This window comes from Anguilla anguilla, chromosome 6 (genome assembly GCF_013347855.1).
Source record: "Anguilla anguilla isolate fAngAng1 chromosome 6, fAngAng1.pri, whole genome shotgun sequence".
Lineage (NCBI taxonomy): Eukaryota > Metazoa > Chordata > Actinopteri > Anguilliformes > Anguillidae > Anguilla > Anguilla anguilla.
The window spans coordinates 59,067,980-59,081,459 of record NC_049206.1 but is presented as its reverse complement, the minus strand read 5'-3'; the positions used below and the strand labels follow the sequence as shown (position 1 = coordinate 59,081,459).

General features: G+C 43.7%; 2 protein-coding genes across 4 annotated transcripts; both read left to right on the top strand.

The window, feature by feature from the left end:
• Positions 1-264: 264 nt before the first annotated feature.
• LOC118230702 (zinc finger protein 177-like) lies at positions 265-5,173 on the top strand. The gene is made up of 7 exons (XM_035423966.1): positions 265-585; positions 1,298-1,494; positions 1,735-1,845; positions 2,490-2,613; positions 3,107-3,842; positions 3,932-3,990; positions 4,194-5,173. The coding sequence occupies exons 1-7, from the start codon at positions 543-545 to the stop codon at positions 4,958-4,960; spliced, it is 2,037 nt and encodes a 678-aa protein (XP_035279857.1). The 5' UTR covers positions 265-542; the 3' UTR covers positions 4,961-5,173.
• Positions 5,174-5,782: 609 nt separating this feature from the next.
• LOC118230692 (zinc finger protein 37-like) lies at positions 5,783-12,868 on the top strand. Of its 3 annotated transcripts, XM_035423939.1 has the most exons (8): positions 5,795-5,925; positions 6,586-6,974; positions 7,278-7,446; positions 8,648-8,844; positions 9,714-9,824; positions 10,036-10,159; positions 10,279-11,347; positions 11,600-12,868. In XM_035423939.1, the coding sequence occupies exons 1-8, from the start codon at positions 5,889-5,891 to the stop codon at positions 12,015-12,017; spliced, it is 2,514 nt and encodes an 837-aa protein (XP_035279830.1). In that variant the 5' UTR covers positions 5,795-5,888; the 3' UTR covers positions 12,018-12,868. The 3 variants fall into 3 exon arrangements, with proteins under 3 accessions (XP_035279831.1, XP_035279830.1, XP_035279829.1); XM_035423940.1 differs by lacking the exon at positions 11,600-12,868 and having other exon boundaries at positions 5,783-5,925; positions 10,258-10,399; XM_035423938.1 differs by having other exon boundaries at positions 10,279-12,868.
• Positions 12,869-13,480: the final 612 nt, after the last annotated feature.

The following is a 13,480-nucleotide window of genomic DNA, read 5'->3' as shown; positions in this document are numbered from 1 at the left end:
TGCAGTTACACACCTGATTCCTCTAATCAAGGTCCTTAGCAAAGACTCTAGTGTTTTATTAGTAGAATCGGGTGTGTAACTGCGTGGTTGGAATGAAAGCCTGCACCCACACCGTCCCTTTCTGGATAAGATTGAAGACCCCTGCGCTAAACCATTTACTGCACCCAATTCGCCAAGTTACATTATTTCAGAAATAGAGCCCTTTGTGTTACATTTTTATAGAATATGTAAAGTACATTCAAGAGTAACAGATACTTCAGCTTTAGTACGGGACTAAAAAGGATTGAACCGTTAAAGCTCACGTATTGGGGCGGTAGGCGTATTGTTCTAGTTTGGTTTACCCATATCGACCCTCACTCCAGTCCAGAAGGTGGCGGTAATGCGTCACAAGTTGACTACCACCATTAAACACCCGAAAAAGTAATACGCACGTGTTCCCATCGGAGACGGTAAAAGGGTTCCCATACCTGGAGCTCACTGAGACTAGTGTTTTAAAATCAATTCAAGGCTGGTTTTTTTTCACAGCACTTCCAATATTTTTCATGTTAATGGAAGCTCTGAGCATGGCCGTGAGGGAAATCGGAGGTGCGTATCTCTTGCCTTTATTAGAGAAATGTATAGGCAGCAACCAGCGGTGTTTTATGAATATGCACATAGATTCCGACTGGCGATGTGATGGCTCGATGTATGGTTCAGTCGTAGCTACGTTTTCTCTGAATAGTGCTTTTTTCTGAAGACTGTGCTCCTTAATAACGCTGTATGAACCGCTATTAACCAATTATGATTGCGTTATGCGGCTATTTATCGCATTTCGTCCCTTCTAAATGTGGGGGAGCGAATATGGTGTTAACTGTTAGATCTGTATGGCTCTTGTTCAGAGTACGGCTTCGACCCTGCCTAACTGCTCACTAATTGTTATGAGTTATGACAGCTTTCAGTGAAGTTTGTGGTGTTTTCTGAAGAGAAATTTGTGGTGTTCTTTCTGAACACTGCAATTCAAAACGTGTAAATACATTTAGGATGTCTTTGGAATAGTGTTTTTCTTAAAGTTTAGTTGCATCATTTTGAATTTAATATCAGCAATTTGTTATGTAGACACATTTTAGGGTGTGTGTTCATAGCCTAGAAGCCTAGGTGTTGTAATGACAGGCTGCATAGCCAGGTATTTAGGTACCTGTGTGAATGAAACCAGATAGTCATGGCTTTATCAGCATCCTGTGTGTTTTACAACCCACCTTGTAGTCATGTTAGGAGTTACATGTAAAATTGAATGAAAATATCTCATTTTTTCTATTAGATCCCTCTCTCCCTGTCTCCTCCCTGTGCCTTCTGGTTCCTCCACTTCAACTCCTCTCTGCAGCCATGTGGCAAGTGCTGCAGAAGCAAGACGTGTTGCATTATGGGAAACTGGAGGAGTTTGTGTCTCTGGTGATGGAGACGTTCCCAGAGCTGCTGAGTGAGAGCCAGAGGACCGAGCTCACTCTGGGGCTGCAGGTGAGGGAGAGAGGAGGAGGAGAGGAAGGGGTGGTGGGAGAGGGGTAAGAGGAAGGGAGGGGTAAGAGAGGAGGGTGAGACAGGAGGCATGAGGGTGGACAGTATTTGTTTTAACTCATTTTCAAACCCGTTTGGTTTTTACCTCACAAATTGTCCCATACATAATAACATTCTCCCTCTGTCTTCTCTCTATTACTCTTTTTCTGTCCATCTTTCCTTGTCTCTTCCCCTCTCTCACAGTACATGTCCCCAGCAGAGACTGGCTGTAAAACTGACCCAGCTCTAGAGGTTCTGTTGTGGGAGTTCCTTTCCAGGCTGGATCAGCTGCTGCTGGTACCAGACCTCAAACAGGTACAGAGACAGAACACCAGGACCTGGCCATACCTGGACCCACTGGAGATGCCTGCTCACTTTAGCGTTACTCACAAATGCTTCAGAAAAAAATCCTGAATTTCCCCATGAAGACATCATCTTGTTAGGTATCTAAATAAAAGCAAATGGGTCCTTTTGATCCTATAAAACAAATGAATGCATACAATGAGTCATATTTTGGTCTCAAGCATTTTTCAAGCACAAAAAGTTTTATTCAGTAGTACAACTTCTTTTGCAAAACATAGGTTTCTAAATTATTGGCACTTCTATGATTAATATTTGGTGACGCCTGCTCTGGAGAGGATAACGGCACTGAGCCTCCTCCTGTAAAGTCTGACTGGGTTGGGGAACTCTTTTGGGGGGATCTTGGACCACTCCTCTATGCAGAAAATCTCAAGATCCTTGATTTTGTAGGGTTTGCACTTGTGGGCAGCAAAACAGTTTTTAGAGACCGAGAACAATGAAAAAAAAATGGAATTGCATCACAGGCCCCACTTTGTGTGGTTTTATTTTAAATATTCTTTTTGGGGTGCCAATCATTTAGAGGGAAAGTAATTTGTCTGAAGGGTTGCCATTAATTCTTGAGTTGACTGTTCATGTTTGAACCTGCTTCTCTCCTTCAGACAGTGTCCTGGCTCAGTGCTGCCCCCTCTGTCGTGGAGGTCTGTGTGCAGTCTTTTTCTTACACAGACAATCTGAAGACCCTTCTCAGGCACCACCGAAGTCTTGGACAGCTGGACATGAATGGTTGGTCTTTTAAAAAGTAATTTTGAGATTATATTATTAGTTTTAATTCTTAATTAATTAATGCAAAGAACTTTTTACAGTTCAAACATGACCTCTGTTTTAAGTCTTTGTGATTACAATGAAACCAAGATATTGTTTTTGCCATTTATGGTTGTTGAACTGTAGGTCTCGAAAGTAGAGCTGGGTAGGCCAGCGGTGCAGTGAAAATGGGCACTTTCCAGTTTTCTTAACGATGGTTTGTATTTCTCTATCTCAAAATGATATCAATGGTTATTGCTCCAAGGTTTTTTTATGGGAGAGATATTGATATCAGAGAAATCTGAGAGGTCAAGATACAAAAGGGTCCATTTTCCCCCAGAAATGTGTATGAAATGTTTAAGCCCTACCTGTTCATTTATTTTTTGAAGATGTGAAACATCACAAAGGGCAATATTACATTTTGCAGAGTGATTGGCGTCTGTACTATTAAACGTTAATCTGTTTTCTCTCACAGTAACACTTCCCTCCATAGAGGAGTGCAAGCTGTTCTCTATGTCCCGCCCTCCCTCCCAAAGAGTGATGGATTCTACCAAACTGACAAACACCAACAGCCAATCAGACTCTATAACTAACTGCATGAAATTTTTAAGCTCCACCCCTTCAGATGAAGACATCAAGGCAGAAATTGTGATGGACAGCACAGATTACGAAGGGGTGGAGCCAATGTCAAGTTTGAACAGATGTGAAGACATGGACCAGAGGACACAGGGAAATACCGAATATTTAATAAGCAGAGCGCAAAAGGACTTACTAACCAACATGAAGGAGGAGGAGGAAAATTGGGAGAGACAGAGTGTAAAAATGGAGAGGGAGGATGGCCTGAGAGATGAAGAGGGACTCTGGAAGCAGGAAGATAAAGAGAGGGATGAACAGAGGGAGGGGTATGTAAATGGTCAAGCTGCCCAAACTGGAAAATTGATGTTGAATGGAGTAAAATCACAACATGGACAACAGGAAGGGGAGGAGCTGTCTACTGCAGTCACTTCCTGTTTGCTAAGACAGCCTAGAGTGCTGATTCGCCGAATAGAAATTGGTAGTTCAGTTCCTGTGTCATTACCTTACTCCATGGTCACACGATTAAGGACAAATAGATCACTGAGACAGAAGGGCCCGGTCGTGACCCGGAAGAGGAAGACAATTGGCCAGTTGGAGAAACCCCTGAATCCGCTGCCATCTTCATCAGAGAATAGGTAAGAATGACTGATGAGCTGGAGTGTGTGTCTCCTCTGACCACTGCCAGTCTTGCATAAAATAATCTGCCTTTATTTGTCTTTCACAGGATCTGTGCTGAAGCCTTCCTTATTTCTCCTGTCATCTCCCCCAGGAACCAAAACACAGGTTAAGGTTACACAGATGATCATTTTCAAGTCTGAGGGAGTCGATCACACGGTGTTGAAGACGAATGAAATTTAGATTCAGAGTTAACATTTACAATTAAGATTTTATTTTTCATTATCATACTTTTGCAGTAATGGTTCAGTTTATCAGCATCTGTATTTCCCATGAGCTTCACGTCTCCTCCACATCTTCTCTCTCCTCAGGACAAACTGTTGAGGTGTCGTCTCAGGTCTTTGCCTGCTCCCAGTACCCATTCATTCACACACAGGAGCTCAACAGGACTGTGGGGTCCCAGCAACCAACCAGCACCTCAAATCAGCACCCCATCCCCCCTAAGACACCCCCCAAACCGACACTGTCCCACACAGGCACTCCCGGGCCGCACACGTGCTCCCAGTGTGGGAAGAGTTTTGCTTATTTGAGTACTCTGAAGAGGCACCAGGTAACTCATACAGGGGAACGCCCGTACCACTGCTCCCGGTGTGGGAAGAGTTTTGGCAGATCAGATAAGCTGAGGCTGCACCAGCGACTTCACATGGGAGAATGCCTGCACCGCTGCTCTCAATGTGAGAAGAGTTTCAGCACGTCACATCAACTGAAGCAACACCAGCGATTTCATACAGGAGAATGCCTGTACGAGTGCCCCCGGTGTGAGAAGAGTTTCACTCATTTGTGTACGCTGAGGAGACACGAGCGAACTCATACAGGGGAACGCCCATACCACTGCTCCCAGTGTGGGAAGAGTTTTGGAAGATCTGATAAACTGAGGCTGCACCAGCGACTTCATATAGAATACCCCTACCACTGCTCCCACTGTGGCACGAGTTTCACTTGTTTAGGTACTCTGAAGAGACATCAGCTAACTCGTACCGGTGAGCGCCCTTACCACTGCTCCCTGTGCGATAAGAGTTTTGTCAGGTTAGATAATCTGAAGGTGCGCAAGCGAACTCATGCAGGAGAGTGCTCGTAACACTGCTCCCGGCGTGGGAAGAGTTTGGGTTGTTAGGATTATGTGACCGTACACCAGCGACACTACTCAGGATTAGGTTTCTGTTCCTCTGCTCCCAGTGTAGGGAGAGCTTCTGTCATTCAGTCCTTACCAGGGACAGTTCAGAGAGAGAAAAGGTAGAATATTGTATATATACCTACTTTCTCTAATTAAAAATTATACTTAAAAACCTTATTTTGAGTTATTATTTTTCTCAAAATTGGGGTCAATTATTGGCACTGATAAAGATTATTTTAAATAAAACCAAAGTGGTGTATGATTTTTACTTTTTTTTAAATCTCAGTCCCCAATTTTGTTGATCTCAGTCTCCAGAAACTGGATGGTTGGCTTTCATTATTTCCTGTTTCACTAGAGTATAAATATGAGGTTGCACACATGTAAAACCCCTTTGTCATTAACATGTTTTGTATTAGGCCATAAAATGGTCTGTAAGAAGATGCATAGATCAGTGCATTGCCAATCAAGTTTCTTTTATTTTGGTTCATCAAGATGGAAAAATGTTTTATTCTGGGCTCTATTTTGACTTAATTTCCGCCTTGGTGGTATGAAGTCACCCTCTTTTTGTTGCTACTAGTACCCATGCGTTCTTAAAAGTGGTAGAGCCGTTTGTTCGTTCTGGGCTACTGTAGAAACATGGCGGTGCAACATGGCGGCCTCCGTGGAAGAGGACCCGCTCCTATGTAGATATAAAAGGACTCATTCTCAGGTAACGAAAACACAACGATTCTTATTTTCATGGGATTACACACTAATTAAAACATACTTATGAATATTATATTCCATTTCTGCCAAGTCCGTTCCGCTAGATGACACTAAATTCTACACACTGCAGTGCACCTTTAAGACTATTTTCAAGGCTGGCTTCTTCACAACAGTATTTTGTACGCTGATGGAAACCCTGAGCGTTGCAGAGAGGGAAATCGTGGGTGCGTATCTACCTTTATAAATTTAGTGTTCGACGAATGAAACTAAGCTACGAGCGACTGATCCTGCGTTGTTTTGCTTTGAATATATGAACAGATTCCAGTAATAGCCGAAACTGGTGCTGGGATATGCTGTATACTTAAAAAAAAAAAAAAAATTTAATTAATTAAAATTAAAATATATATCCCCTGCAACTGGTAGGTAGCCTGGTGTGGTGCTACCTTTTCCAAAATGTTATTGAACCCTATATCCGATGGCTCAACCCGTTTAAAAGTTTTCTCCAAATAGTGCTTCAAGCAGAAGACCGTCCTCCTTAAAGAGCATCTTGCAGGTTACATTTTTTACGAAACGTATGCTTAACCCTGTCTGAAAACGACTATTTGAATAGTTAATGCAGGATTTAATAATTTTTACAAGACACGAGGGCACAAATTCAGAGGAACTACAGGCGCTGCGGCCGTTTTGAGCAAAGCTCATAAAAACGCCTTTTTTTCAACACCGAGTCATATTACGTAACAGAAGGGAGTGGCTCTTCCTTTGTCCAATGTGCAGTAGTACGGGGTAGTGAGTCTGAGCGGTTGTGATATAGTGGGTTGGTCTGTTTTCAGTAGTTTTATATTGCATTTCACTGTGAATCATGGTAACGTATTGTGTTTGTGCAGGTTGCAAAAACTCCAGCCGGCCAGGACGTCGCGTACACAGATTTCCTGACAGGAAAAGGAGCCGTGCTGGCTTTAGTGCCTGGGTGCGTTTTGTGCAGGCGGAGAGACCGGACTTCACTACTGCGTCTGTTACAAAAAGCGCGGTCGTGTGTGGCGCTCATTTTAGACCGGAGGATTATCTTCCCAGCGATATGATACAGTTCAGGATGGGATATCGAAGCCGGGGCCGGGTGAGACTGACTACTGGTGCGGTTCCTTCACTGCACGCAGTGGCTGTATCAAGGCCGCCATCAGCAGCCGGTTCTGATTTTTACGCCGGCGGGAGTAGGTCTAATGGTCACCAGTCCGGCGTCAGAGATTCAGCTCTACGAAAACGTAAACTGTGCACCGTAAGTCTTGCCTGTTTTCTAATGTTTGCTAACGTCCAACTTAGTCGGCGTACTGCTTTCAATAATGAGAAGCAATGCGTGAAACGTATTAATTGTTGCAAGGCACCGTAGCTATCTTGTAAACAAGGCATACAGGCTAATGTTAACTAGCATTAGCAACCTATTTTGTAAAACCTACCATGTGAGAAGGCGTAATTGGTAACCTCAGTTTGCTAACATTCGAACCCTTAAGTCTTGTTACAGCTTGATGACTTTGTTTGCACAGCTAAAACATTTGTGATTTTAATTCCATGTGGTGTAAAGCCGGTGTTGGGAGATACTGCAAGTAATGAAGGGACAGATGCACCAACAGCCCGTGCTGCAGTGCCTGCAGACCCAGAGCAAGAGGCCGTCTCTCCACTGGCTCCTCAACCATCTGTGCCTCAACACTGTGGCTCACAGTGTGACCTCAGACCTTTACATCGTTCATCAGGTAGTGTAACTTTACTCATATCTAGAATTAGCTGTACACGCCACACATCCATTTAAATAATGTAGGAGGGCAAAATATTAGTTTCTGCTATGGGTAAGTATCAATACTCCTGCCGGTATTAGACGACCAGTACTAGTTTTGTTATGGCCTGAGACATGATGGCAAACTTTACAATGTTGTGATGTGAACACAGCGTTAGATGTCGTTAGCTAACCAGGGCTCCAGATTAACTTTTTACATTGGTTGCGCTGGTGCACCTAACTTTTTCATTTAGGTGCACCAGCACATAATTTAGGTGCACCCAAAATTTTTCACCGCGGCTTGTGGCGCCACAATAATACATTTTAAGCGTTACCTTTTTTGTCAGTTCCCATACACATTGGTAATTTCTTAACTCATTATGTAAATGATCAGGAATAAAGGTGCAGGTAAATGTTTTTTCTTTATTGAAATCACAGCACAAGCAAGAAATCGCAATGACCTCAATTGTTTAAAAAAAAAAAAAAAAAAAAAAAAAAAAACTTAAAGTGCTGATGTTTAAAGTGCTTGACAAACGCAAGTAACTCAAACAAAAGTGTGCGCTGCTTCCGGAGGAGTACAGTGCGCGGTTTCACACATGCATGCCTTCTTTTTTCCCCCCACCCACATTCAGCGAAGAAGAATATCAGGGTCAGAGCCAATCAGAGACAGAGTAGGGGCGGGTCTTCGCAGAATGCGGGTGGGGGAAAAAAAATAACGCTACACATATACACACACTGTACTACGACGGAGTATTAGGGCCACATTGAGGGGGGAAATAATTGAGTGAAAGGTCGTAATATTACCAGAATAAAGTTGTAATTGAGAAAAAAAGTCATAATATTACGAGAATAAAGTCGTAATTTTACGAGGAAAAAAATAATATTACAAGAATAAAATCGTAAAATTGCGAGGGAAAAAAAAACGATATTTAGGAAAATGAAAAAACCAAGCGTGCAAAAAACAAAGCACATTAAAAACATTTAGCATTTTTTCCGAATAGTGTTAGTGTAAGTTTAGTTGCATCATTGTGAATTTGAACCTGTATGAATGAAACAAGAATGCCATGGCTGTATACCTGGCTATATATTAGTGTCTTTTGTTTAAATTTAGTTTTAAAAATCTAGGGTTTACATGTGAGTTAAAAAAATGTTTTCCTTTAATTTCACATTTTCTTTATTAGATCCCTCTCTCCCTGTCTCCTCCCTGTGCCTTCTGGTTCCTCCACTTCAACTCCTCTCTGCATCCATGTGGCAAGTGCTGCAGCAACAAGACGTGTTGCATTATGGGAAACTGGAGGACTTTGTGTCTCTGGTGGTGGAGATGTTCCCAGAGCTGCTGAGTGAGAGCCAGAGGACCGAGCTCACTCTGGGGCTGCAGGTGAGGGTGAGAGGAGGAGGGGAGGGAGAGGGGTTAGGGAGTAAGGTGAGGCAAAAGGCATGAGGGGGGGGGGGTGGACAGGGAAGAGGTACCGCTAGTGAGATCTGCTCTACTCCCCTGTACTCAAACTTTACACCATGTGTACACCGTTCCATGCACTGTACCCCCCATCTCTTACCCCTCCCCCTTCCCTCCTCTCCTCCTCTCACCTGCAGCCCCAGAGTGAGCTCGGTCCTCTGGCTCTCACTCAGCAGCTCTGGGAATGTGGTAAATGGTAAATGGACTGCATTTATATAGCGCTTTTATCCAAAGCGCTTTACAATTGATGCCTCTCATTTGCCAGAGCAGTTAGGGGTTAGGTGTCTTGCTCAAGGACACTACGACATGCCCAGGGCGGGGTTTGTACCGGCAACCCTCCGACTGCCAGACAATCGGTCTTACCTCCTGAGCTATGTTGCCATCACAATGTCTCCATCACCAGAGACACAAACTCCTCCAGTTTCCCATAATGGGGTGACATAGCTCAGGAGGTTAGAGCGGTTGTCTGGCAGTCTGAGGGTTGCCGGTTCGATCCCCCGCCCTGGGCGCGTCGAAGTGTCCCTGAGCAAGACACCTAACCCTAAGTGCTCCCAACGAGCTGATTGGTACCTTGCATGGCAGCCTTTCACCGTTGGTGTGTGAATGTGTGTGAATAGGTGAATGTGGGGCATCAATTGTAAAGTGCTTTGGATAAAAACGCTATATAAAATGCAGTCCATTTACCATTTATAACTATAAATATACACATTCATATCATATTTGTTAACTGATGTTCTGTCTCTCTGTCTCGGTTCACTCTTTCACTTCTTTCTGTCATTCCATCTTTTTAGGACATGTCCCCAGCAGAGATTGGCTGTAAAACTGACCCAACTCTAGAGGTTCTGTTGTGGGAGTTCCTTTCCAGACTGGAACAGCTGCTGCCGGTACCAGACCTCAAACAGGTACAGAGACAGAACACGCTGTGTTTGCAAATCATTTACCATTTATAAAACTTGTACTGTTTGTTAGGTTTTGGCACTAAGTTAGCTTTATAATTATGTATGTATTGCAGTCAGTAGAGTCCTCTCTTGTCTATTCTGCTATAGCATAGCACAGTGCATGTTGGGCAGAAAAACACACAGTTCCATGTTTGAACCTGCATCTCTCCTTCAGACAGTGTCCTGGCTCAGTGCTGCCCCCTCTGTCCTGGAGGTCTGTGTGCAGTCTGTTTCTTACCCAGACCAGCTGAAGACCCTTCTCAGGCACCACAGAAGTCTTGGACAGTTGGACATGAATGGTAAGCCTTTATCAGGACATCCATAAAACCGCTAGCATTCCGTTAAAAATTGAAATCCATCACATTTTGCGTTGAACATCTGTACCATTAAACATTAGCATGATCATTCTCTCTCACAGGGACACTTCCCTCCATGGAGGACTACAAGCTGTCCTCTATGTCCCGCCCTCCCTCTCAAAGAGTGGTGGATTCTACCAAGCTGACGAACAGCAAGAGCCAATCGGAATCCGTAACTGACTGCATGAACTGTTTAAGCCCCGCCCCTTCAGATGAACACACAAAGGCAGAATCTCTGATATACAGCTCAGATTACACAGGGGTAGAGTCAAAGCCAAGTTTGAACAGATGTGAAGACACAGAGGAGAAGACAGAGAGGATGCGTGGATATCTGTTGAGCAGAGAGCAAAAATACAAACTAACCAACATGAAGGAGGAAGATGGGGTGAGGCAGAGTGTGAAAATTGAGAGAGAGGATGGTGTGAGAGATGGAGAGAGACACAGGAAGGAGGAAGAAGAAGCGAGGGAGGAACATATAACTGATCAAACTGGCAAATTGGTGCAGAATGTAGTAAAAACAGAACATGGACAACAGGAAAGAGAGGATCTGTCTACTGTGGTCACTTCCTGTCGGGTAAAACAGCCTAGAGTGCTGATTGCCCGACTAGAAATTGCCTCCACACCTTCTCTCTCCTCAGGACAAGCTGTTGAAGCGTCGTATCGGGTCTTTGCCTGCTCCCAGTGCCCATTCGTTCACACAGAGGAAGTGAATTTTCAGCAGCACATTGAGATGGTTCACCCAGAGGAGCTGAACAGGACTGTGGTGTCCCAGCAACCTCCCAGCACCACAAATCAGCACCTCACCCCACCTAAGACACCCCCCACTCTTACACGGTCCGGCACTTTACGGGCCCACACATGCTCCCACTGTGGGAAGAGTTTCCGTAATTTAAGTCGTCTGAAAGTGCACAAACGTACTCACACAGGGGAGCGTCCCTTCCCCTGCTCCCAGTGTGGAAAGAATTTAAGCCGCTCGGAGACTTTGAAACAACACCTGCGAACTCATACAGGTGAGCGCCCGTACCACTGCTCCCAGTGTGGAAAGAATTTCAGTCACTTGGATACTTTGAAACAACACCTGCGAACCCATACAGGTGAGCGCCCGTACCACTGCTCCCAGTGTGGTAAGAGTTTCGGTCATTCAAGTTATTTGAAACAACACCTGCGAACCCATACAGGTGAGCGCCCGTACCAGTGCTCCCAGTGTGGGAAGAGTTTCATTCAGTCCGGTCATTTGAAGCAACACCAGCGAATCCATACAGGTGAGCGTCCGTACCAGTGCTCCCACTGTGGGAAGAGTTTCCGTAATTTAAGTCGTCTGAAGGTGCACAAACGTACTCACACAGGGGAGCGTCCCTTCCCCTGCTCCCAGTGTGGGAAGAGTTTCGGTCATTCAAGTTATTTGAAACAACACCTGCGAACCCATACAGGTGAGCGCCCGTACCAGTGCTCCCAGTGTGGGAAGAGTTTCATTCAGTCCGGTCATTTGAAGCAACACCAGCGAATCCATACAGGTGAGCGTCCGTACCAGTGCTCCCACTGTGGGAAGAGTTTCCGTAATTTAAGTCGTCTGAAGGTGCACAAACGTACTCACACAGGGGAGCGTCCCTTCCCCTGCTCCCAGTGTGGGAAGAGTTTCAGCCGGTCAAGTACACTGAAGCGACACCAGAGAACTCATACAGGGGACCGCCTGTATTTTGCTGGTGTACAATTTGAAATCAGCAAACTCACACAGGGTAACGTCTGGAACACTCGCAAATTTGCCAGGGAGAGGACACAAGCATGCCCCCATGCACAGTGACGAAGACAGAGAGGAAGGCCAAGAATATCCCAAGACCTGCATTGTTTAGTGTAATCTTCATGTTATCAAGCTGCATAATACTTGTTGGATGCCACCTCAACAAGCGCTTTGGAAGGGTTGCACAAATGCAGCCCTTGCAGAGAGCAACCTGTAAATTTAAGTGCCTGACCTTTGCCAAGCACCATTGGAACTACAATTTTCATCCTGTGTTGTGGTCAAATGAGTCCAAACAGCTTCTGTCTAGTGGCTGGTTGCAATAATGTGTTAACTGGAACCCTTTATAAATTACTGTTCTCTTTTTTTTTTTTTTGAAAAATAAACTAACAGATGTCAGAATTTCTTTAAGTCTTTGCAGCAGTTGTTTGGGAAATTGGATACAGCATGTGTGTCCTTGCCAAAATTATTGAACAACATTTTGAAAATATCACTTATTTACACCTTATATTACTTGTTAGAATAATTTATTTCTCCCAAATGATATGCAGTTGTGCACATTCATTTAAACGACAATTTATGAGACAAGTCGAAAGATATTTATGTGTGGATAGTAAAATGCATTTGTGACGTCTCTTATTTATGGATCATGATACACACATTTGTCAATAATATCGAGACTAATCTCTATATTTTTTCTGTTAAAGTAGGCTATTTTACTTTGAATGGCTCTGACTTGTCAGTAGTTATCCATTTCAGTTACATTCCTGACTTCATCGAGTTGGATACATTACCCTGGATTTTTACTACCATTAGGTTACTATAAATTACTGTACATCAAAACTAAGTAGCCCACTGTCGTATGGTGTACAAAATGACATGACACTATAGTGACCTGTGCTTGAAGTTATGATTATTGCTCTGCAGCATTGCAAAATCTGGCATTTATTTATTGGTAACAAACTATTTCATTTAGAACAAGTGCCTGATCTTAAATGAAATAAAAGTTTAACATCGAAGAAGAAGAGGGGGAAGAAAATATCAGACTTTGCCACACAGGATTATAGAGCACACAGTACACTATTAAGAAGCACGAATCAGGTAGGTGTGATTTTTGTGGAGAAGTAGAAACGTAATCATAGGACAAATATAGGACAGAAGGCGGAATGTTGATATAATTGCAGGAGATAGAGATGGAACTAAATGTGCGCAATATTCTGAAAAAATATACAGGGATAGAAGCAGGAATTTTTTCATACAGTACTTGAAAGCGACGGAGTTTATTCATAGAATTTGAGTTTTTTTTAAGAACCCCAAGTCGCGGTAATGCACCCTCAGGTGTTTTCCAAATGCAGTTGAAACCAAACTGAATGAGAAGAAAATTCTGGCTTTTATACTGACTTTATTTTCGTCTCGGCGTTGTCACGGAAGTCATCCTGGTTTTGTTCCACGTTGCTACGAGTACGCATGCGTTCGTACAAGTGGAAGTAACTGATCGTAGGCGTTTGCTTTTGCTAGAACGAAAACAT